Raw genomic sequence first — 26,536 nt, 5'->3', positions numbered from 1 at the left:
AAACCACTGCGCCTGCGTTGCCGTGTCCTCGATCCCGCTGATGTCATCAAGAGCGCACAGCGCAGGCCCAGTATGGTCTGTGTTTGCACAGTACACTCCTGGTGACATCAGCGGGAGCGAGGACACGGGCGTGCAGGTGCAGTGGTTTTCTGACTTTAAAGTCAGAAATTCCAGAAGTGAACTGGAGGCGGGGCCGGAGCATCATGGAGTGGCTGCGCCAACACAGGATGTCTGCGGGGGACCATTAGAAGCCCCAGGTAAGTTCAGCTCATTTTCCCCTGACCCCCCTACAGTATCCCTTTAAAGTCGCACGTTAGAAAAAGTTTTAACGTGGACTAACGCACAGCACTACTAAGTCTGTGCAACATTCACAGTGCACACATTGCGTTTGTGTGTAACGTGTAGCATTATTAGAAAGTGCTGCATACTGTGCGTTCTACACGTTATTAACTGCGTTGGATTGTTTGCACATGCTCAGTAATGACCTGGAAGCATACTTTTCATTGCCTGTATGCCTACTGTATGCGACGATAACGGCATAGAGTTGCGTTGTGACATTTTTAACGTTGCATCAAAACGCAACGTCCCACTGTGAAAGTAGCCCTAGTCTTTATAAAGACATTCCCTGAAAAAGATTTATATAAAGATGCTGCCCAGCCTCCCTGCTCGCTTTACACTTTTTTTTGGCAGTTGGACGGAGCAACTGCCATTCACTGTGTCCTTTAAAAATAAAGAAAACCCTGAGAACCCCCCCCCCCCCCATTAGGCTATGGGCTAGTCCAAAATCTGTCGGTAATGTCAGATTTCTACTACTTACTGTAAGTGACAGCAACATAGGAGAAGAGTAATTTATGGCTCATTTTACTCTGGAGGAAATGTACTTCGTATTTGTATGTGTTTTTAAGATTTTAGCGACGTTCCTATTTAATAAATGAAACCAGTGACAGTTATGATGGGGATACTGCTACTCTGAAGTGTTCAATATAACACACTGTATATGAATCTTGTTATTGGGAGTGGAGAACTGTAGTGAATATAGCATAATGTGTTAAATTGCTTATTTCTTTAAAATATTCATTTTAGTCAGTGTTTGCCCATTGTAAAAATCGGTACTTATCCGTTAGCCGGGCGCATCCTCTAGGTGGCGACAAAACTCCACCAGAGTTGCATCTTTCCCTACTATCCATGTCCGCCTGGAGGGGGAATAGTAATTAGCGCCACCTGCCGGATGCGCCCGGCTAACGGTTAAGTACCGTAAAATATTTCCTCTCCCTGATTTACATTCTGAAATTTATCATTGGGGTTAGTTCTGCCAGGTGATATGTATGGAATTTATGTTAACTGAGAGTTCTATGCACAGAGGGAGATACTGGTTGCTTGGAAGTTGAAAAAAGCCATTATTTCCCACAATGCTACAAGGTTCACAGACAGAAAACTGTCAGGACTACAGTCATGACATCACACTGGGAGGGGATTCGCCACAGTATCTGCCATACAGACACCCCTGATGATCTATTTGAGAAAAGGCAAGATTTCTCATGGGAAAGGGGGCATCAGCTACTGATTGGGATGAAGTTCTGTCCTTGTAAAAATGTATCTTTAAAGCACAGATATTGTTGCTTTATTCCAGGCTCTTGAACCATTTACAATATAATTCAGGTAACCATAGACGTTAAACAAGAAGGCCAGTTAATTGAACGAAATAAACGCCAGAATAATAATGTAATTTCTTGATGGAAGTTAAAGGCCTCCTCCATCCCCAGCTTTCATTTGAGTCTTGGATACCATGTGGGAAGATTCCAACAGCTGGCTGTGGGACTTCCTGTCCTGCTGACAGGTGTCACTACAGGAGGAAGTGGGGAGAAGCCTGCCAGGGAGGACAGAGGCGGCCCACGCTGTCCAAAACTACAGCAAAACACGAGTCTCTGAGGACCTCTCTGCCCTTTTGACTGCGATGTGACTCTGAAGTGTTTGTTTTCCTTGCGCTCGCATTGTAGTGCATGGTGATGGGGATTGCAGACAGGAAAATGATGTAAGCAGAAACCCCTCTGTTAATTAACATTGAATGTATAATCTCCATAGAGCCAACCGGATACGAAGCATGTGCTTAAGCCACTTATCCTAAAACGTGCTGAAAAGATTTTGGCTCAGCTTCCTGTCACAATCCAGAGAGGATGGTAATGGCAGAGTTAGCAGAAAGTCCTGCCAGGCGCTCGAGCCCGAGTTACACAGCGCTGTGAGGTTTACAACAACATGTAGCACTTGTTAGAATAACCTGCTGGGTCATGTGGTTCCTCTACATGCTAGGCAACCAGCGCCAGTTAGAAAGCTTAGAAACCGGTGTGCTAAAATCAAACCTGACTGCAGAGAGGAAGAGTAACCTTCCAGTTTCAACTAGAGCCGAATGCGGCCTGAATCCGCGCCAAATCTACAGTGTTCCTCAACAGGCGAGTCGGGCGGGGAAACTCTGCCTATACTTGTAATTGTTTGCTTATTTTTTTTTTTACAATATTACTTGATTGCTTTAGTCAGTGTTTGCCCATTGTAAAATCTTTCCTTTCCTTGATTTACATTCTGAAATGATCACTAGAGGTGACCTCTTTATTTCTGCCAGGTCATCTTTACGGAATGTTTGTTCACTGAGCGTTCTACGCACAGAGGGGAATATTGCTTGTTTGGCAGTTGGAAAAAGCTGTTCTTTCCCACAAAGACCATGGTCATGACATCACACTGTGGGAGGGGTTTCACCACAATATCAGCCATACAGCGCCTCCTAATGATCTGTTTGTGTAAAGGGCAAGATTTCTCATGGGAAAGGGGGTAATCGCTACTGATTGGGATGAAGTTTGAAGCTTGGTTAAAGTTCCTCTTTAAAGTACCCCTGATTTGGGGGAAAATATTGCTGAATGAAGCCCATAGGGAGCATTGTACACACTCAGTGAGTTTATGGACAGCTTCTGGTCCTGTGGTACCTAGACTTCAGATAGTGACTGGATAATGTACTGGTTAAGGTGGCCATACACTTATAGATTTGCAGCAGATTCGATCTCCTGTCAGGGCAAATCTGACAGGAATCTATTTGATGTGTGCCACACACTAGTAACAGATTTCCAATAGATTTCAGAATGAAATTATTGAAAATCGATCTACGTGGATTATTGCACCATTGTATCCAATGCAACTCTATGGGCCATTGACCTGCTGCCAGCAGCAGATCGACCTGGATTTTCCATCCTGTCAGATCAAATCTATCGAAATCAGCCGCAAGTCGATCGATTGTGCATCGATTTGTGGCCAATCCAAATCGATTGGTGGTCGATCGACCAGAATATGGTCCCCTTTAAAACGCCAACTAAACAGGGATGCAATCCTGGGACTTGGGGCTTGCCCCATGGAGAAGCTGCTTCCTCCTTTTTACCTGGATTAACTTGACATGCCTGGGGGGACTGGCTGGGAGTCAGCAGTACCGGGAGGAGTGCCTGTGATATCTTTTGTGGGTAAATGAGTTGGGTAAATTAGTTCCCTGTATAATGCAGCTGTTCATGTGGGAAAGTCTTCCCAGCGACACGCTCTCGGCGCTGTCTTTTTATGTGTGTGACGATCAGCCTGAAGATGTGACTCAAAGATGAAGCATTCACAGTATCAATGACTTCCTTTGTAGCGGCGCTTCACGGCTCCCTTTGTCAGAACACGCTTTGTTTCATTGTAGCGGTTACACTGTGTGTGGCACAGGAATTCCCAAAATGTGTGTTTAGACTTCAGATTTCTTCCAGGTCGGGCAAAGAAAACAGATGACAGTTCTTCTCATCCTCCCTTCCATCTCTGTCACGGATCAGTAGCTGTGAAGCACCAGGCTAATGTGTCTCGTCTCTTCTATTCTTCACGTGAAACAAGTCCTCTCCCACCTGAGGAATAGTCGTGGGCGGATCACAAAGGGCTGTTATACTCTGCCCTCTTTACCACACACTGTATTTATTGAGTACCCAGTGTCTCATCCTCACAAGTGCTCCATAAAGCCAAAACACTTTCCCAGAAGTGCCTACTAACGTAACAATGCTGGCCGGGCAGTCTATGTATGGGGTCCCAACCTTTTTTTTTTTTTGTCCCGTGGACCGCTTTCCAGCCCCAACTTCATTTTTAGGGAGTCTTGTGGTTAAAGGATAACTGGAGTGAAAGATATAGGAAGGCTGCCATATTTATTTATTGTGTTTATAAAGCGCCAACATGTTGCGCAGCCCTGGATATTTCTTTTCTGTTAAAGTGGACCCAAATTAAAAATATAAGAGTTCAGAAATAAAATCTATTTTCTAAATATAAAATATTTTACATTTATTGGAGGAACCCCTCCCTTCCTCTCATATTGCCGGGACAGAATCCGGCAGACTGGTGCAGGAGATAAAACACAAAACACAGGCTGCTACTGATGATGTCACAGGGGAGGTGATCTCAGCTTGTGTGAGATTTCACATAGACGACGCCCCTGTGAGGGAGGGTAGCTGATGACAAACACACCCATGATCTAAAACCTGCTACTAAGCACAGAAGTAATGGCTGCTACCTGTATAACCCTAGTTATGAAAAGAGAAGGGTGAAAAGCATGCACTGAAATGCTCATAGGCTTGAAGGAGTGTTTATTTATCTTTGTATGTGTCAGAGTGGTGCAACTAAATATTTGAATTTAAAGTTTGGTTAGGGACCACTTTAAATAATACTAGTTGCCTGGTAGTCCTGATTGTTTTGGCTGCATGAATAACACTAGAAACTAGCATGCAGCTAATGTTGTCGTATCTGACACTGTTAGGATTATAATGTCAGAAATGCCTGATCTGCTGCGTGCTTGTTCAGGGTCTGTGGCCATAAAAGTATTAGAGGGAGAGGATCAGCAGGATAGCCAGGCATCGATTGAGGACCGCCAACGGGGAGCCTGCGCTGAAACGGGTTCCGTGAGAGGAGTGGAAAGGATCTATAGGACCCAGAGCCTTCCCTCTGCTTAGGTAAGTATCTGTTTTTTTTTTTCTTGTTTAGCTTCAGACTCAGCTTCCATATAGTTCTCAGTTAATTCGTCCTTTAAAACATTTTTTTTTTCTATTTATAATTTTATTTTTTTGAGAAAAACAACCGCTGTATCCATGAAGGCAGCTGAAATGTATCCTCATGTGTTCTCTTCATAGGTACAATGGCTGCCTTCCTAATGGAGACCGAGGGAGACGGAAAAGCAGATTTGCACTGTATAAGCGGCCTAAATCAAACGGTGTCAGAGCCAGCTCAGTACATGTGGTCTCCACTCCACAGGCCACCAAGGTAAGACATCTCCTGCATGGATTGTACTGCTCTTGTTTTGTATTGCTAAAGATTCTGGTTAGTGCTAACGTCAGGCAATCCTTGAGGTGAAAACAGGCCTGGGCAATCTTACGACCTGCAGACATTATAAATCCAGCCCAGATAAAGGGCCGGATTCCTATGCTCCCTCCCTCCAAAGGCACTTGCACTTTCCAGTGGCGATCGTCATGGCAACGGTTGCATCATGTGACCCGCCATCTGAATGCACCAGCACGTCACATGCTGCTACCGTGGCCATGGAGATCACCAATCGAAAGTGTCACAGAGGAGAAAACTCAAGAGAAAAGGTGAATTGCAAATGGTCCCCTGTGTGTTTTGGTAGAGAAGAGCTTGTCTAATTCTCCATTATCTGTAAGTAATCACAAGTGTCATTTGATCTCTCAGCGGTCAGCTCAGAAATTCGGCAGTCTTCGGCAGACACAGCTAATATGTAAACACATGATGTTAACCCTTTGTTTACTTTATGCTTTCATGGAAACAGACACACTGCAGATTTATTGCATGAGCTTTGTGAGCTGTAACATACATTTTTTCTTTAAAGGTTATTATGCTGTTGCTTATCTTAGATCAGAAAACAAGAAACCAAATAAACTTTAAACTGCTGCGCTCCACTGAAAATAATAGCAATAGAGTTATCTGGCAGTGTTCTTCGCCGGCAGTTGCCTGGCACTGGGTATTCATCCATCAAAACAAAATACACAACCGACCGCTCTGGGGAGCGCCTCAGCAAAATGTTTTACCCTATGCGGGTCTATTTTCCCAACATTCATTAAGGGCTGGTGCACACCGAGCGGCTTTTTCAGCGTTTCTGCAGCCGCCTGCGGCTGCGGATCCGCTTGGTCAATGTATCTCAATGGGCTGGTGCACACCAGAGCGGGAGGCGGTTTGCAGAAATGCATACTCCCGGGCTGCTGCAGATTTTGGATTGCGGAGGCGTTTCTGCCTCCTATGTAAAGTATAGGAAAAACGCAAACCGCTCTGAAAAACTGCAGTTCAGAGCGGTTTTGCAGGCGTTTTTGTTACAGAAGCTGTTCAGTAACAGCTTTACTGTAACCATATCTGAAATCTACTACACCAAAAACTCTTCACAAAACCGCAAAATGCTAGCTGAAACGCTACAGAAAAAGAAAAAGCGTTTTAAAATCAGCTAGCATTTTGCGGATCCGCTAGCGTTTTTCGGTGCGCACCAGGCCTCATGTTGTCGTGCCAACTATAGCTTGCATTTGCATCAAATGTGCATCCATTGAGCTCCGTGGGTGGGGGGGGAGGGAGTTTGCAGTAGTTCCACCCCCACCCCACCAGATGCCGAGGAGTTGTACCATTGTGGTGCCAGTCTATGCCCGGGTTCAGTGGAAGTGGAAATCATTTTTGTGGATTTATACGTTATACGGTGTTCTGTTGCAGATATAAAAAAAAATGGATCACTGAAGACTGGTAACTGTTATCTTTTCTAAAACCAGCCTGTAGAGCGAGGACATCAGATGACTCCTCTCACAGTGACAGATATAGAAGGTGCACAGCATTAGGGATGGTCAAGGGGGTACAAATAATTTTGAGTAAAAAAAAAAAAATCCCTGTCTCCCTGGTTTCCTTTTTTATACACATACCTGGAGTTTCCTCCAGCCCTATGTGCACAGATCGCTCCCACGCTGCTGCCCTCAGTCTTCTCCAGCTCCGGTACCGGGTCCCATAACATACATTCATTATAGGACCCAGAATGGGAGCTGCAGGCAGCGGAGGACAGCGGTGTGGAATGATCCGTGCGCATGGGGCTGGAGAAAGCCCCAGGTATGTATAAAATCTATTTTTTTTTTCTTTTCTTCCTGTCTCTAGTACACTTTAATGCAAATTTTTATGCACATGTTTGTCCCTTAAAGAGGAGCTGTTAGGTATAAGGTCTCAGAGAAAAAAAAACACATATCAGTAGCTAAATATTGGCTGTACTTACATTACATATGCATTTCACTGTCCATGTTTGGATTTCACAGCATTTATCCTTTTCAGCGCCGCAGTGCCTAAAATCTCATGCATCCGAGCAACGTTCACCTCCCATTCATTTGCCTATAACTTTATTGCTATTTATCACAATTAATTGATCTATATCTTGTTTTTTCCGCCACCGATTAGGCTTTCTTTGGGGGGTACATTTTGCTAAGAGCCACTTTACTGTAAATGCATTTTAACAGGAAGAATAAGAAAAAAATGGAAAATTCATTATTAGTTTTTGGCCATTATAGTTTGAAATTAATATACGCTACCGTAATTAAAACGCATGTATTTTATTTGCCCATATGTCCCGGTTATTACACCGTTTAAACGATGTCCCTATCACAATTTATGGTGCCGATATTTCATTTACAAATAAAGGTGCATTTTTTTCAATTTGCGTCCATCCCCATTTATAAGCTTATAATTTTAAATAATAACATATTCTCTTGACATGCATAATTAAAAAGTTCAGACCCTTGGGTAACTTTGTTTTTTTTTTATTATTATTTATTTATTTATTAATAAAAAAAAGTATATGTGGGTAATTTTTGGTGTGGGAGGGAAACTGCTAATTTTAAATGTAAAATTATATTTTATTTTTAATCAAAAATGTATGTGGGTGCAGTTTACTATTTGGCCACAAGATGGCCACAGTGAAAAAAGTCCTGGATGCGAACGATCTCGCATCCAGGAACTAAAATGCTGGGGAAAAGTTTCCTGGGGGCAGACATACTGCGCTCTCTGGAGAGAAAGCGTCGGTATTTCTGCGGGGAAGTTAGATCGGTGAATGGGAATTATATTCCCATTCACTGATCGGGGGGCTAGCGGCGGGCGGCGGGTGCGCGCGCGCCCGATCGCGTGCACCACTCAGGGAAAACAGCAGTGCCTATCTGGACGAGGAAACTCGTCCAGATAGGCCGAACTGGTTATATAGTATTTGCAGAGAATGATGCTCCTGACAGTTCATGGCATGTTCCATGTTTCTGTCTTGTATGAAGCCAATTGTGATGTAATATCCTCCCTTACCCTGCTTCCTGATGATTCGACTCACAAAAAAGATCAGGATCAAAGATCCTAATAGTTCATGATCGACAACACTACTGTACAGTGAATATTAATTAGCCATGTAGCTAGGAACAATAGGACTCATGCAGTATACTCTAACAGAACATGTGCCCTGTGAACAGCACATTGATTTTTCAGTGTTGTGAGCTGGACTGCAAGATACAAGCTGCTGTAACATGAGCCTGTGACGTCTCACTGTGAAAGCAGCCTTAGGGCGGGATAGGGAAATGAAGGGGAGGACCAAGGGAGTGCGCTGGGGAGAAGCAGCCCCAGAATGCTTTGCAGTATCTGTTATGTGCCCTGCCGGCCTCCTTAGGAGCTTGGGAATAAAGAGCCTTGCTGTTCAGCAAAAATCAAAGTAAGAGAGATTTTTAACCTCAGTATTGCCTTTTTGGCTTCCTTCTAAACTGTTTAACACAGGAGAATAGAGGTTTAAATTAGCTTTTGCAGCCTGACAGTTACTCTTTAACAATGAACCAATCGAATTGTACCTCAACAGGATTCAATTGGTCCATTTTCAAGCTGCATAAATTTGCATACACATTTGCATCCCCTTGACCATCCTTACACAACATATCCCCCTCTAGCTGAGTACAGAAGAGACAGACCTACTAGGCAGCATTCATTTTCAGAACTGGAGAACATTACAGTAGTTATCCTGCTAACCTGGCCTAGACGAGGCATGAACGACAAAATGCAAATAATTTCTCCTTGCATTTAAATGTCATGTAAATGTTATACAGCGTGAACTTGTACCTCCCTGGTGGTATGAATGAGCCTGACTCGTCCTGGGAAACCTAGCTGAAAGAATATGGAAGAGTCAGGCTCGTCAAGCAGATCTAAAGCAGAGTTCTGTTTTTTACTTTTACATGCTCTGGAAACATGCATGCAAAAATTTGCACACGATCATGAAATTTAATGCGGAAAAATGCACGTTTTCTGCCAAAAAAGATGAGCGGGGAAATTGTGGCATGGCAGAAAGGAATTTTTTTTTTTTTTTTTTTTACATGATTCTGTGAACTTTTTTTTTTTTATTCTACTCAAAATGTATACTAGACTCTTGCTTGACACATTTCAATTTAATGAACCTTAATTGAACCACTTTTTGCACAGACATCCATCTGATATTAAACACCAGGGAGGTTAAATAATGACAGGATGCTATTCTGATTTGGTCCCGTTTTAAAGAGACTCTGTAACAAAATGTTCAGCCTTATTTCTTCTATCCTATAAGTTCCTGTACCTGTTCTAATGTGGTCTGTCTTACTGCAGCCTTTTCTAGTTGCACAGTGGCTGTGTTATCTCTGTTATATGATCTAATCTTCGCTCTTCTGTCGGCTCTGTCTGCTGGAATGTGTGGAATGTGCAGCACTGCTTGTCATTGGCAGAAGCTATACATACCCTCTCCAAGCTCTGTACGAGTCAGAGACTGAGCTTCTCTCAAGCCTATCACACTCTAGTTAGAAGCCATGTCTTTTGTTTGTAAACACTGCCTAAAAATGGCAATTACAAGCCAGGACTGCAGCAGGGAGTGGCAGAAACAACACAGAGGGGCCCAGGAGAACATAATGACTAGAATGGTATGGTTTTTATTGTAAGAATTTTATAGTACAGATTCTCTTTAAGCTGCATATAATTTTCATATGATTTGCATCTCCTTAATCATCCCTAGTCTATACTTACAGCATGTTTCACGTCACAGAAAAAGGTATACACAGCCTTTCCAGGCTAAAATCAGTCTTAAACACAGAACATTTATATCGCGCTTTTCTGCTGGCGGACTCAAAGCGCAAGAGCTGCAGCCACTAGGACGCGCTCTATAGGCAGTAGCAGTGTTAGGGAGTCTTGCCCAAGGTCTCCTTACGGAATAGGTGCTGGCTTACTGAACAGGCAGAGCCAAGATTCTAACCCAGGTCTCCTGTGTCAGTCTTATTAGTTATAAAGTGCTAGCATGTTCTGTGACACTGGGGTACACTAATACAGACAACGGTATACACCAATTATAGACACTGGTACAAAATACAGAATTAGTAGACAGCAATTACAGTGACCAATGTAACATGATGATCAAAACGTGTACCAAACACCAAGACACAAAAGGGTGAGAGAGCCCTGCCCTTATGAGCTTACAATCTAAGGAATAGGGAGGAAACAACATTTATGAAATGGGGAAAAAAGTTACATAAGGAAACATTATGAAATGTAATATTTTGGCTTAATTTGCAGTTAGATAAATCACATGACTCCAGCGGCCAAGGACTTTTAAATCTTAGCAAAAAGTGAAATGCGACAAGCAGTTTCTAATAACATGTTTATAATTGCATATTGAGTGTACAGAGCCAAAGCATGGACAGAATACTGTACTTGTTTCATGTGCTCGATATGATTGCCAAACTCCCCTCTGGGTGTAGTCTGTGGGCGGGTGTGACCATGTGATACCCGGAGTAGGAAGAAAAACAGAAGCAAATCCAACTTCAAATTTAGTTTTTAGGGGGTTTTATTCCAGTACTTAGGAAGTCTTAAAGCATCCCTGAAATTAGAGGGATATGGAGGTTGCCATATTTATTTCCTTTTAAGCAATACCAGTTGCCTGGCAGCCCTGCTGTTCATCTGCCTCTAATACCAAGCCTAAGTCTAAGTCTAAGCCATAGACCCTGAACAAGCATGCAGAACAGATGATTCTGATTGAAGTATGCCTGGATAAGCCATGTGCTTGTTTCAGGTGTGTGTCAGACACTACTGCAGCCAAACAGACTGGTATTGTTTAAAAGGAAATGCATAGGACAGCCTCCATATCATTTTCTGTGCAGGTGTGCTTTAAAGGGATACTTAAAGAGAAACTCCGACCAAGAATTTAACTTTATCCTAATCAGTAGCTGATAACCACTTTTACATGAGAAATCTATTCCTTTTCACAAACAGACCATCAGGGGGGCGCTGTATGACTGATATTGTGGTGAAACCCCTCCCACAAGAAACTCTGAGGACCATAGTACTCCTGGCAGTTTCCTGTCTGAGAACCTTGTTGCATTGTGGGAGATAGCTGTTTACAGCTGTTTCCAACTGCCAGAAAAGCATGCAGCAGCTACATCACCTGCCAACAGTAAAAATGTCACCATGTAATGTCAGAATGTAAATCAGAGATTTACAAGATTTTACAATGGGCAAACACTGACTAAATCATTTATACATAATTATTGTAAAAATGAAGCTCTTTTTTATTACATTATTTTCATTGGAGTTCCTCGTTAAGCCTCGATTAAAAAATCATTTTAATTTACCTGGGGCTTCTACCAGCCCCCTGCAGCCATCCCGTTCCCTCGCAGTCACTGGCAGAGCCTCCGGTCCCCAGCCACCAGTTACTTTTGTTTAGCTGACAGGCCTGGCTACACGTAGCCTTTGCGTTTCCGTCCACAATAGCAACCTGCACAGGAACGCAAAAAAGACGCGTGGCCAGGCCTGTTCCAGTGTGATAAATGTTTAGTAGAAAAGTGAGCTTCCACATTAACACAACAACAAATATATTTCTGCAAATGTGTGACTGAACAGGTGGATTTTCAGTCTGGATTTAAGCACATCCAGCTATGGAGTGGTCTTGATCTGCTGTAGAGCGATAATGTAGGAGTGGCATGACAGAAGGCTCTGGGACCAAAAGTTTTCAGGTGGAATCTGGGTATGACTAGATTATTAGAACCTGTTGATCTGAGAATGCAGGGATTGCTACGCAGCTGTAACATATCTTTCATGTATCCAGGGCCCAGATTATTCAGTGATTTAAATGTCAGTAGGCCGATCTTGAATAGGACCCTCCATTCTATAGGTAGCCAGTGAAGGGAGTGCAGGACTGGCGTTATGTGGCAGTGACGGGGTTGGTTAGTTAATAGTCTGGCAGCAGTATTCTGTATCAGCTGTAGGTGGCACAAGTCCTTTTTTGGAAGGCCAGTGTAGAGAGCTTTGCAGTAGTCCAGTCGGGAGGTAATGAAGGCGTGGACTAAGGTTGGCAGATCTTCTGGGGGGATAAGGTGCTTGATTTTTGCAATGTTCTTCAGGTGAAAATAGGATGATTTCACCACAGCAGAGATGTGAGTTCTGAAGTTTACATCCCCATCAATCAGAACTCCCAGGCTACGCACACGATCACAGCTGTGTAGATCTGTGCCTCCTATTCCCAGTGGTGAAGACTGCAAGTGAAGTTGTTTTGTTGTCATGTGCTGCCCTCTGATCAGAAGGTGTGTCCTGTCTGCCAATTCGCCTTCCTCTGGATCAACTGGGATATTGTCGAGTTCAGGACGGCGTTTTTGTAAAAAATTTTGTTTGCTTTTTTTTTTTTTTTTTTTTTTTTTTTTTTTTTTTTGTTTTGTTTGAATTTGATGGAGATAAGTTTCAACCAAACGAGCAGTGGTTGGATTGTGTTCTGGTTAATGCCTTTGACGTGGGAGACCAGGGTTCGCTTCCTGGCTAGGGTCAGTACCTATTCAGTAAGGAGTTCAAGGTAAGACTCCCTAACACCGCAGGGTGGCCTCTTGAGTGCACCCTCAGTGGCTGCAGCTTGTGAGCACGTTGAGACCTACAGGAGAAAAGTGCTCAAATGTTCGGATTATTAACTATGTTACTATGTTAGTGATGTACCAAAAACAAGCTGAAACTTTGTTTCCTGTGGTCTTGTTCCCAGACTCTGGTAATGGATGCAGTGCTCTGATCACCCCATGCCAACATAACATGTTGCAAGTTTTCCTATGCAGCAGCTTTCCCTTTCCCTGACTGCAGCCCAACCTTCAGGAAGGGCTGCTCCTCAGAGTTCAATGACCCCTAGTAACAGCCCATTCTGGGCCCCACCCCCTGTGCAGAGACCAGGCACCCCTACCCTTCATGCGCCCTCCCTCCTGTCATAAGCTTCTCACATTGATGCTAGGCGTTGGGAAGAGGCGCAGCGCTGAATGTGTACTTGTTTCTGCAGTTGTCCCAGAAAGCACATGAACATTGTGTTCCAGCTGTGAGCTGCTATTTATGGCCTGTGATCTGAACACTTGCACATGTGAATTCCTCACAAACATCTGTGGATGAGGAAGGCCCAGCAGCCGCCCCCATTGACATGACACTGGAGAATGCTGGGGCCTGCCTTACATTCTCATTAAGACATTCTTAAGGTCACAAGATGCTTTTGTATTAACCGAGCCCATTGGAAAGACTTAATTCATTTGCCAGGAAAATGAATATGCACTGTTCTCTCATCAAATATTCATAGAGTGATGAGGCTGCTTGCTATTTAGCCTTGACCACGATGGTCACTTTAATGGTTGGAGGCTCCACTTTTGTTGTCGGTGCTGTACAAGCCATTTTGTGACAGAAACTCCAACTCTAGTTTCCCCATTCTCTTCCCTCTTCCCCCCCCCACCCATCCAGCAGGCCCACACTGGAAACTGGAATCGAGATTGACTAACAGACTGGTCATGCTTCCTCCCATAACTTCCTGCCTTGAGTCCCTCGAGGCTCCACTGCACATGTGTCAACCCATAGACCACATGCCACACCCCCTCTAATAGAACTGAATGGGAGGACACACTCTCACACACGTGCACCCCCCCCCCTAACCCCTCCCCCCTGGGGGGGACTAGGACTCAATCCCTCGGCCAACAGTTCAGGGTCAAGTTTCATACAGCCTTCAGGCTAGTGATAAGTTAATTGGCTTCCCCCTAAATTGGCCCTAGACTGAGATACATACACTACAATACATACATAGACATTGGACTATGGTAGGGATTAGATTGTGAGCTCCTCAGAGGGCCAGTTAAGTGACAGGACAATATAATCTGTACAGCGCTGCAGAAGATGTCGGTGCTATATAAATACATAATAATAATAATAATATTATGTAGAGAGGAGGAGGGCTAACAGCACAGCGGGCAGGGTGATTAGGATAGGAAAACCATGTCCTTGCCCATCAATGCATCAAGAAGGATCTTTGGTCTCTCTACACACACTAGTTTGACTGCAGATGCGGCCCAGAACTGTCTAGTATGTGTAATATAAGGCTTCAGTGTGCCCATACAGTGTCCCTTTAGGGCTCAGCTAAAGCAGCCATTCTTAAGGGGCCCATACACTCAGCTGATTTTCTGGTCGATCGATCAAAATCGATCAATCGATTGGCCGATTGCAAATCGGTTAACCGATCGACCGATTGGCGGCCGATTTCGATCAATTTCGATGGATTTCCATCGAAATGGCAGGGTGGAAAAATCTAGGTCGACCTGTTGAGATTGCTTATCATTTTGCATTGGCCCTAATGGAAATCTGATGGCAAACACATGCCATCAGATCGATTTTCAATAGATTTCAAATTGAAATCTATTGGAATTCTATCCTAGTAAAAAATGTTCCTAAACACATCAGATAGATCAGAGATCTATCTGATGATCTATCTGCTGCTAATCTGACGAGTGTATGGCCACCTTTAGCCAAGGTTTTCTTTTATGCTGGGACCATTGAACAAGAATGGACATGCAGGACATGGCGGCCATACAGGAGGGACACATGGCGTCTGCGCAGGAGGGGGGGAAATGGCATCTGGGCAGGAGGGGCACACAGTGACCGCACCGGAGGGGGACACGGCTATAGAGGGGGACACGGCCACTGTAGAGGAGGAGGACATGACCGCACAAGAGGGGGACATGGTGGGCCGCACAGGCGGGGGTCATGGCACGCAGAGAATGTGCAGTGACATGGGGAGAAAATTTGTGTTCCTTAGTGTCATGCTGGGTACACACTATGAGATTTTACGGTCGATTTACTGTCAGATCGATTATTTCCAACATGTCAGATTTGCTTTCCGATCGATTTCTGAGCGTTTTCCGATAGATTTCCCATTACAGTTAACGGAAATCGATCGGAAAATGCTTGGAAATCGATCGGAAAGCAAATCTGACATGTTGGAAATAATCTGACAGTAAATTATAAAATCTCAGTGTGTACCCAGCATCAAGCCCCCTCTACACGATACGATTCTTTGTGCGATTTGATTACAATTACGTGGGCAGAACGGTGGCGTAGTGGTTAGCTCTCTCGCATTGCAGCGCTGGGTCCCTGGTTCGAATCCCAGCCAGGGCACTATCTGCAAAGAGTTTGTATGGTCTCTCCGTGTCTGCGTGGGTTTCCTCCGGGCACTCTGGTTTCCTCCCACATTCCAAAAACATACAGATAAGTTAATTGGCTCCCCCTAAAAATTGGCCCTAGACTACAGTACTTACACTACATAATATAGACATATGGCAATGGTAGGGATTAGATTGTGAGCTCCTTTGAGGGCCAGTTAGTGACAAGAATATACACACACACACACACACACACACACACACACACACACACACACACACACACACACACACACACACACACACACACACACACACACACACACACACACACACACACACACACACACACACACACACACACACACACACACACACACACACACACACACACACACACACACACACACACACACACACACACACACACACTGTACAGCGCTGCGTAATATGTCGGCGCTATATAAATACATAATAATAATTACGATCCGATTAAATCCAACATGTCTGATCGGGATTCGATTTGCCACTGTAAAACAATGGCTAATCGAATCCAGATCGGACATGTCTGATTTAATCGGATCGTGAATAGAATCGTAATCAAATCTCACAAAGAGTCATATCGTGTAGAGGGGGCTTAAGAGTCCTGATAGACAAAGTGATGATTGTGAACGGTTGATGAGTCTTTGCAATGTTTCTGCTTACCCTGAAGGAGATTCTCTCAACCCCCCTTCCCCCCCCCCCCCCCTCACTTGCGGAGTTACACTTAAGGTGGCTATACACTTATAGATTTGCAGCAGATTCGACCATCAGATTTCTGTCAGATGCCTATCAGGTCGAATCTGACAGGAATGTATCTGATGTGTACCACACACTAGGAATCGAATTTCAATAGATTTCAGAATGAAATCGATTGAAATTCAATCAAAATACAGTGTTGCACCATTCGATCAAATGCAACCCTCTGGGCCATCGATCGTCTGCCAGCAGCCGATTGACCCAGATTTTCCGTCTAGATCAATTGATCAAAATCGTCCGGTAATCGATCGATTTACCGATCAATCATGCTTTCTGCTGCATTGAATTCTTGCTGATTCGATCAAAACAGTCGAATCGGCCGATTGATGACTAAAATCGACCATTGTATGGCCTGCTTTAAACTTTAGCTGCCACCAGACCTGGAGTATTATCTGTAATGGAGAAGGAGACAGCCTGATAGCGATCCTTCCTCCTCAGGCACTGATAAATAACACTCAGCATTTAGCCTGTGCCTGTCCTCCATTTACCTCAGAGCAGCACATTTCTGCTATCACGCTGGCCACTGTATTATCTGCAGAATGGAGACATCTGGGCATTATCTGGCTGCCTGCGTGATTGCTTGATTGTATTTCCAATGTGATGACAACACTTGCATTCATTTGTTATCTTATGATTAATGCTTTAGGCCATCCAAGTGAAGTAAAACAGTCACCTTTTTAGAAGAAGAAAAAAATGTCTTAAATGGGGTTATTAGGCTGTATGAATATTCTTTGTAACAGGGAAATTCCGTTATTGAGAAATTCGCAATATGCAGCGTAGGTTAGCCCTACACAATGAAATGATTAAAACTACTGGGCTGCTCACCCTAAAGGTGGCCATACACTGGTCGAGTTGCCATCAGATTCGACCAACAGATAGATCCTTCTCTGATCGAATCTGATCAGAGAGGGATCGTATGGCCCCCTTTACTGCAAACAGTGGTGTATGGGCCCCTTTACAGTGTTTCCCCAAAACTTTTTTCCAGCCGGGTGGCATGAAAAAGTAGGGGGGGGGGGGGGGGGGAGAGGAATGCAGGACAACTCTGCTTACAGCATAGGAGGAGGATGGGGAGGCGAGCCGATGACAGCGAGGTGCTCACCAAAATTAGCCTGGGGAGAACTCCGCCTAGCTCTGAGCACACGATCACCTAGACTCTCCATTGCTCCATGCTGCTATTGCTGGGAATATACCATGCAATTTCCTGTCGGATAGATGGGTCGATAATTTCCGACAGATCCAATCTGGTTTCGGAAATTATCTATCGACCAATCTATTTGACCCCAGCATCACAGGCTGTATCTGGTTATGAGTATTATGGTGGCCATACATCAGGCGACTTGGCGGGCAATCAGCCATCCAGTTTGATTATTATAATCGTAATTGGTTGAAAATCTGTGCCACTAAGAGCATGCCCAATTGAGCATGTGAAATTTGTTGCATGTGTTAATAAAAGTCTGCAAGATGTAGAGCCGATGTGCTTGATCTGGTGTGCGGCAGTAACGACGAGCAATGTTGGGGCCGAGCGACAAACTCAATGGACCCCTCGGCGCTGTCCCCCTAGTGTAAAATGTTTCCCAGTGGTTGCTGGCGTATATGTGGGCGCATGTGAAGTCAAACACGCCCACATTAGGTAAAGAACTTGCACATGGGGCACCGTGGGGCGAAGGGTACGGTGGATGGTGGCAAATTTTGCGCTAGAGGGGTCAGCGCCAGGGGTGGTGGATGCGGCATCGCAAAGCTATTCCTGAGAGATGTCTGATTGATCCTTTTTGTCTGATTTCACCCCTGTGTTGCGGCAGCAAGTTTCCCCCATTTGGGCGGTAAGGGAACAGATACAAAAATCTCAGAAACTGCGTATGCTCTTTAAATAATTGCCCTTGTGGTGTTAACGTGACACTGTCAGATAGCGTGGACGCCCTGCTGGTGTCTGCTTGCAGCCGGCTCTGGTGTCTGTGACTCCATGCATGATAAAACAAGAAACTGGGAAGACTCCTCTCTGCCAAAAGCCTCGTTTCCTGGCGACAATCTGGCTAAGTTTTCAGGCGTGTTCTCTTGTTTTATGTGAAACAGATCCGGGGTTCTTTTGCAATGCGATCCGGCCTTGTTTTCACTGTTTAGCTCCGCTTGCCTTTTCTAAACAAACTCGCCCCGTTACCGGGTTCTGTGCCACGCTGGTGGAACATGAGTCTGAGCTCTCCTGCCGGTGGAGGAGCTGCCGCCGCGCACAGTCCTCAGTGTTCCCAGGAAAACACGCCCTCTTCTTAACCTTTCTGAGAAGCAAAGACTTTAAAAGCCTGTGCAGCTTTCCATAATACCCTGTGAAAGGTGTGTTCTACCACAGGTATTATGATCAAAGCAGATTACAGCTGATCCCTGCTGTAAGGTATCCTTCTCCCCCGCTCACGTGTAACCTTGAATGCCTCAGCTTTTCCAGAGCTTATCGAGTGAACCGCAGTTCAGGCGGCTGATAATTGTGTAATTTCCTGCGATTTTTTTTTTTTTTTTTTTTTTTTTACATTCTAAAAATATTGCTTTAAAAGAAAAATTTGCATGCACGGTGGCGTAGTGGTTAGCTCTCTCGCCTTGCAGCGCTGGGTCCCTGGTTCGAATCCCAGACAGGGCACTATCTGCAAAGAGTTTGTATGTTCTCTCCGTGTCTGCGTGGGTTTCCTCCGGGCACTCCGGTTTCCTCCCACATTCCAAAAACATACAGATAAGTTAAATTGGCTCCCCCTAAAAATTGGCCCTAGACTACAGTACTTACACTACATAATATAGACATATGGCAATGGTAGGGATTAGATTGTGAGCTCCATTGAGGGACAGTTATTGACAAGACAATATATATATATATATATATATATATATATATATATATATATATATATATATATATATATATATATATATATATATATATATATATACTGTACAGCGCTGCGTAATATGTCGGCGCTATATAAATACTAAATAATAATAATAATAATATGTGACCTGAAGCCACTAAGTTGAAGATATTAACATGGCAGGAGACTCACAAGTATATTTTTGCTCTTAAAGGATCACTATCGGGGGGAAAAAAAATGCAAAATTTAACATACATGTAAACGAATACAAATAAGAAGTACATTTCTTCCAGAGTAAAATGAGCTATAAGTTACTTACCTCCTATGTTGCTGTCATTTACAGTAGGTAGTAGAAATCTGACAGAACCGACAAGTTTTGGGCTAGTCCGTCTCTTCATGGGGGATTCTCAGCATGGCCTTTATGCTTTATAAAGACACTCCCTAAAAAAGTTTTATATGAAGATGCTGCCCGGCCTCCCTGCTCACTCCAAATTGTTTTGGGCAGTTGGACGGGAGCAACTGCTATTCACGAAGTGCTTTTGAAAATAAAGAAAACCCGGAGAATCCCCCATGAGTAGATGGGCTACTCCAAAACCTGTCGGTTCTGTCAGATTTCTAATACCTACTGTAAGTGACAGCAACATAGGAGAAAAGTAATTGATTGCTCACTAGACCACCAGGGAACACTATATGGGAGAAGTAGGTGGGACCACTCGAGACCAGATAGGCTGTATAGGGGGAGGGGGACCACTAGGCACCAGGTACGCTGTATGAGGGAGGGGTGTCCACTAGGAACCAATTAATGGTGTATGGGGGAGAGAAGGGGGACCACTAGACACCAGGTATGCTGTGTAGGGTACTGGAGGCTTGCTGTATAGGTAGAGGGCAGGCCACTAGACACCAGGTAAGCTGTATGGTGAGAGGGGACCGCTAGACACCAGGTATGCTGTGTAGGGTACAGGAGGCTTGCTGTATAGGCAGGCCAATAGACACCAGGTACAATGTAAGGGGGAAAGAGGGCAGGCACACTAAAGTCATAAACTGTGCCCCTCCCTCCCTCACTAAGCATGACTCATTGGCCAACTGTTGCTAGACCATTGCCCACTTATCCCGTCACTCACATCACATGACTAGACATCGGGACAGTTGACCAGTGGCAGCAGCTTAGTGAGGATGGATGGGGCTGACGCATTTAATGACTCAGACCTGAGTCTCTGCAAGGGATTATGGAGGTACAGACTAACCAGCAAGCTCATGGTGACCCAGAACTCATTGGAGTGTGTAAGGGACTACAATGGTCCTAAAAGCCCCCTTACTAAGATGTTAAGAAAAACAAAAGTTTGCTTTCCTAAAGCAGAAAGAATTTGCGATAATTCAGGTTGGAGTGAGTTTGAGGGATTATGGGAAATGTAATCATTCGTCCAATTGGCTCACAGAAGGCATCCTTTGCCCTACTTAATAGTCCTTCTGCTTGGAAAATGCTGCGTCGCTAGAATAAAGTCATCAGGATGTTTTGAAAATATTTCAAGGAACCTGCAGGTTCTATTTCTTAAATGGTGTAACAGGACCCTAATCAGAGGAGAGGCAGGGATTGGAGGGTTTTAGGAGCCCAGATTCCTCTCTATTTGAATTTCTGCCTGGCTGTTTATTTACTGAGTATTGCACAAGCCAGAGGCTGATCCCTCACTGACACACATAATCCTGCTGAAATACCTCCAGTGCAGCCATGCGCACTCTCCTCTGCTGTGCAGGACACAGATGTGAGCAGCCACACTGCTAAACTCACCTACTCCTGAGGGGGGTTCAGGCCTTCCCAGCAACTGGCCACATGTCTCATTCACAAATGAACAATCCTATTAAACGTCTTTGTTGTTTTTCTTTCCCCCTCCTATTATTGTTAAGAACCGGGCTTCAATGACTTTTCACAGCAATAAAAGTCATTGTGTGACGCTCTAACTCCAGTAAAAGCTATTATGTGGGTCTACAATAAAATGTATTCTGCTATTGTCTGATGAAAGTATCCTAATAGTTCAACTTTAAAGGAATGCACAGCCATTAGATGTCAGGAAAACAATTGTTCTGCTCCCTACACAACTGGGTCCCATGATATTTTTAGTGTTTTATGACCCTTTCAAACCAATGGTGGGTTATTGTGGCCATGCTAAATATTGCAGCCAACCAAAATCCCAGCCATTTATAAATAAATGTATGTTTGGTGTTGTGATGCTCTGCAATGAGTGGTGGGGTGAGCTACAAAGCGGTAATCTGTCACCACTTCATATACTGTACCTGCTCTACAGTGTCTATCATTTCTTCTTAAAGCAGGAGGATTAGCCATACTATGCCAGGGAAAAAACAGATATATAAGTAGATAAATACTTGATCTACTTACATAACACATGCATTGTACTGTCCACATTTTGATTTCAGTGAATGTTATATCGCAAATGAAGAGAGTTTTGTTCCTGGTGGGAACCATGTCTTTTGCCCACAGTTTGAGGCTAAATCCTGATGTCATTTTTGCCCTTTACTTTTTTTTCTTCTCCAATCGCTGAGTCACCTCAGCCTTGCTTGTAAATACAAGTGAGCAGGGGATCGGGTTCCAGATAGGCAGCTAGGCAGTGAAATAAATGGAAGAGGAGGAATATATTCTAGATAAAAAGAACCCCCAGCATGCAACTGTTTGGCACTGACTACTAAAGGGCCAGTGCTCCTTAAGTACGTGATAACTCCAAACCATAACAGCAGAAAAAGTTTTGAATGCAGGATTATACTCCTTCCTTCACAAAGCTTAATATTCCCCATACTACTTCATAAAGGACAACTGAAGCGATATATGGAGGCTGCCATATTTATTTCCTAGTGGACCACTCTTGCACAGGACAGAAGGAAAACCTAGAGAAATGCATATGTATTTAGAAGGTTTAGCCTAATTCCCCCTCATCTGTGTCTAATCACAAGTAAGTTGATCTCTCCCCTGTGTCAGCTGACTGCCTCAGCAGATAAGCTCATTTGAAAGCGCAGGCTGTTAATAGGTCTTCTTCCATGAACACAGGAAGTAGAAACAGTGCAGATTTATTGCAGGATTTGTATCAGCTGTAACAAAGAAATGTTTCTTTAAAGGTTATTATGCTGTTGTGTATCTTTTAGAGCAGAGAGGAAGTTCTGAGTTCAGGCCCACTTTACGCAATATCAGTTGCCTGGCTGTCATGCTGATCCTCTGTTTCTAAGGCCTCGTTCACATCATGACACGCTTCAATGCACATTTGGAAGCACATATGATGTGCGACGCGCAAGAACGACAGAAGGGCAGGGCATAGACAGCCCTTTTGGCATTCACATCATAGGTGCTGTGCAGCAGTGCGCTGCGCTATGATGCACTGGCGTACTGCTGCATGCACTCTCTCCGCAAGCGCAGCGCTGACCCATTCACTGCAATGAATGGGATCAGCAGCATGTAGCAGCTCAGATGGCGTGCGATCGTACGACCATCTGCGCGTCATGATGTAAACGAGGCCTAATACTTTAGCTATAGACTCTAAACAAGCACACAGCAGATCAGTTATGCAGTCCGCATGAATGCAGCGGCCAGAATCCTTCACTCCTCCCATCGCTCCACCACGGCGGCTCCCCTCTGTGAATCCCTCCACTGGCTTCCTATCCAGTCCAGAATCAGATTCAAGATACTGTGTCTGACCTACAAATCTGTCCACATAACCTGCCCAACCTACATTTCCGATCTTATATTTCCGATCTTACTCAGAGGTACACACCTAGCCGCTCACTCCGCTCCCCCAATGAACTTCGCCTGACTGTCCCCCGCATCACCCAGTCCCATGCATGCCTCCAGGACTTCTCAAGAGCTCCTCCAACACTATGGAACACCATACCTCCCCCCCCATAAGGGTTGCCCCCTTCAACATCTTCAAGAAGGCCCTCAAAAAGCATTTTTTGCTCTAGCCCCCCCCCCCCCACCCCCCCTCAGTTCCCGCCTTTTGTGTCACTACCTCTCCCTCTAGATTTTAAGCCTTCGGCATCCTATGGATCTGAGTGATCTCTTGAGTGAACTCGACTTGCCTAATCTCCATGCTCCCATCCAGTGACTAAGCATTACCTTGTACTCATCCTGTGCTGTGTGATCTGGTTTGCTTGTATTCCTGTATTGCTGTATGTCACCCATACATTTTGTCTGTAACCTAAACTAATGTCCAGCGCTGCGTAATATGTTGGCGCTTTATAAATAAATACATCTCTCACAAGATTATCTGCATGCTTGTTTCAGGTGTGTGATTTAGAGACTGATGCCATAAATCAGCAGGGCTGCCAGGCAACTGGTATTGTTTAAAAGGAAATCTAGCAGCCTCTCTATTTTTCTCACTTCAGTTGTCCTTTAATATTCCAGAGCTTGCAGTATTTCCTTACTATCTTCTGTGTTCATCCCTCCCTCAGAATGCATGGGACATAGTCCCTACCAGTCCCATTTCTAAGCCAGATCTCACTAGGCAAGAACCCCAACATGTCACCCCAGATTACACTCCTGTAATGGCAATTTAGGTCACAGCTGCAGGCAACGCACCTGGGCCCTACTTTATAGGCTCACGTAACCTTTTTACATCAGAGAATGCTCTCATAGAGGCAGGAAGTAGGCTACCCAGCACTACCACACACCCCTCCCAGGCAGAGCATTCATTGATTTCCTCTGCACATAGCTTTCACCTACAGTTCTTTCCATGTGGTTTGTAATTGTGTTGGCATAGTCTGTACTGCTTTCAGGATTGTTCTGCTTGAAGGAGAGTTCAATATGTACTGCAGTGTGAATTGGTGGGAAAGTTGTATGTTCTTTCTGGTTCAGCACCTTTGTTTAAAGTGGGATGAAAGTCGATATTAACTGAAATAATTAAAATAAATCATCCAATACAAAATTATGTAATTTAGCTTGCCTATCCTACTGTTTTTAGTGTTCATTGTCAGATTTAGAAGAAATGTGATAGTAAAGATGGATTCTTTTCACGTTTTTACCCAGCTCAGTGTTAATTCTGTGCTTTGTTTTACAAATTACTGTCCCTCCCACAGCAAACATCATCTAGATAAAAGGCTTACATTACTGTGTAACGCTTGGAATACCCCGTTCGTTTTTGAGCCATTTAGATGGCTCATTAAATTTCCGACATGTCCGATCTCCCGCCCGATCGTTTCACCGCTCAATTCTGCATTGAACACAATGGAAAAAGATAAGAAAAACGAGCGGAAGACAAAAGAATCGCACGGGGAATAGATCGAGAGGCCAAATCGAGCTGTGGCAGTCCAAATCTCGCACTTTGCGCCTGTGATTCCAGTTTAATAGAATGAAAATCACAGCGCAATCGCCACCAAAAAGCTGCATGCAGCACATTTGCGATTAACAATTGACTCCAGGTACCCAAAATTGTTCCGACTCCTCGACTCCGATGCCAACTCTGACTCCACAGCCCTGCCGGTGTGGTACCATCCACAACCAGTAAGGATCCTAGGAGAACCACCATCCAGTTCTAGCAGGACCTGAGTTGTTTCTCCCCCCCCCCCCCCCCCCCCGTTTCTACAACCCACCTTCATGAGTATAACTACTTTTTCGATTTGAACTATTCTCGTATCCATCGATACTGCACCACTTGGCACCTGGTCTTATCTTGTCACACAGGATACTGTGATTTCCCCCACAGTGGCCACACCTATCTCTGCTTATACTCATAAGCTGGCCATACACTAGGCCGATTCCCGCCAGATCGACAGCAGATTCGATCACTGGGATCAAATCTGCTGTCACATCGCTTCCGCAACACGCCGAATTTTGATACATTTCGTCCGATCCCGTCGATCGCTCCGTGCGGAAAATTACCGTCAATCACGCGTGGGTAGGGAGCGTGTCGCTAGCGGCGTTCGAGTACCCGACGACCGACGCAATGGTCCGCATACATTGCCTGCTCCGCCGGCACGATTGCCCCCGGTCACCGCTGCTCCATCTCCGCGTTGGTCTGGTCTCCTGGTCCGGCATGCTTCACTTCTTCTAGCCCGGCAGGAAGTTTAAACAGTAGAGGGCGCTCTACTGTTTAAACTTCCTGCCGGGCAGGAAGAAGTAAAGCATGCCGGACGCGGAGACAGAGCAGCGGTGACCGGGGGCAGTCGCGCCGGCGGAGCAGGTAATGTATGCGGCGGCGGGGGGATCGGCAGCAGCAGCACCACCACCACCACAACAGATTGTGAACGGTTTCAGGCTGAAATCAGTTCACAATCTGTTTGCAGTAAAGGTAGCCATACGATCCCTCTCTGATCAGATTCGATCAGAGTGGGATCTATCTGTTGGTCGAATCTGATGGCAAATTGACCAGTGTATGGCTACCTATAGTTTTGAAGAACTTTGATTGCAAGGAAGAAATGTACATAAGTAGCGCAGGACGTACAGCGTGCTGATATTTCTCTACAAGGCAGATGTTGCCACAAATAAGTAATTTCTTAAAAATACAGGCGATTGCCCTTTTCTTTAGTGGGCTTAATTTTTTTCCCTTTGTTTTAAATACTCTAAGTTGTTCTGCCTTCTCTGGATTAAGGCTGCGATCGATTCCCTTCCATCGTCGTGCATTAATTAATTCCCCACGGTGGGTTAGAGCGGATGGTGCATAATTTATGAAGGAATCACTTGCACACAATCGTTTAGTCATAAATATTATTTACAAAGTATGCCCTGGCTCCCTCCGACGTTTAATTCTCCTAATTTAATCAGCTCTCTAAATTGGCCTCATTATCTGGAACCATTCTTGTTGTACTCCACACAAATATTATTACACAAATCTCAAAAGGCAGAATTGTTTCAGGCCCTTGAATAAGGGAAAAGGTTTCCATTGTAGAATTCAAGTTTGTTTTTTTTTTTTCTTTTTCTTTTTTTTCCAATACACTTGTACTGCAAACAGGTACTATTTAAAGCGGGATTGTCAGCCATAAAATCAAATTTCATTTAAACACTGCAGTGTGTTTAGGATGCTGCCAGGAACCCCACCTGCAGTGCAAGCTCTCCAATTTATTCAGACATGTCTCTGCTGTAATTATCTTATCTAAGTTACCCAGGCTCTTTTCTCTCGCTGATGCCGAAGACAGAGAGAGGGAAGCTTGTCATCCTTCCCTCCCACATTCCTACTTCTCATTGATTTGGCTGAGCACACTACAGTGTGATAGGCTTGGCTGAAACCTGATCCTGTGCTCACACGTGGTTAGAAAGCAAGCAGTGGGATGCGAAAGTTTGGGCAACCTTATTAATCGTCATGATTTTCCTGTATAAATCGCTGGTTGTTGCGATAAAATGTCAGTGAAATATATCATATAGGACAGTGTTTCTCAACATTTTATTAGTATGTACCCCTTTTAAAACCCTGTACTCAC

At 44.4% G+C, this 26,536-nt stretch overlaps 1 protein-coding gene across 2 annotated transcripts in view; it reads left to right on the top strand.

The window, feature by feature from the left end:
* Positions 1-26,536, top strand: part of PELI2 (pellino E3 ubiquitin protein ligase family member 2) — a 105,969-nt gene that overhangs the window by 49,455 nt on the left and 29,978 nt on the right. For both annotated transcript variants that reach the window (XM_068254382.1, XM_068254383.1), the window contains exon 2: positions 5,172-5,301. In XM_068254382.1, coding sequence (XP_068110483.1) covers positions 5,172-5,301 — 130 coding nt within the window. The remainder of the gene's footprint in view (positions 1-5,171; positions 5,302-26,536) is intronic.

The sequence above is a fragment of the Hyperolius riggenbachi genome, chromosome 9, assembly GCF_040937935.1.
Source record: "Hyperolius riggenbachi isolate aHypRig1 chromosome 9, aHypRig1.pri, whole genome shotgun sequence".
In the NCBI taxonomy this organism is placed as follows: Eukaryota; Metazoa; Chordata; class Amphibia; order Anura; family Hyperoliidae; genus Hyperolius; species Hyperolius riggenbachi.
This window is presented reverse-complemented; position numbering and strand designations above follow the sequence as displayed.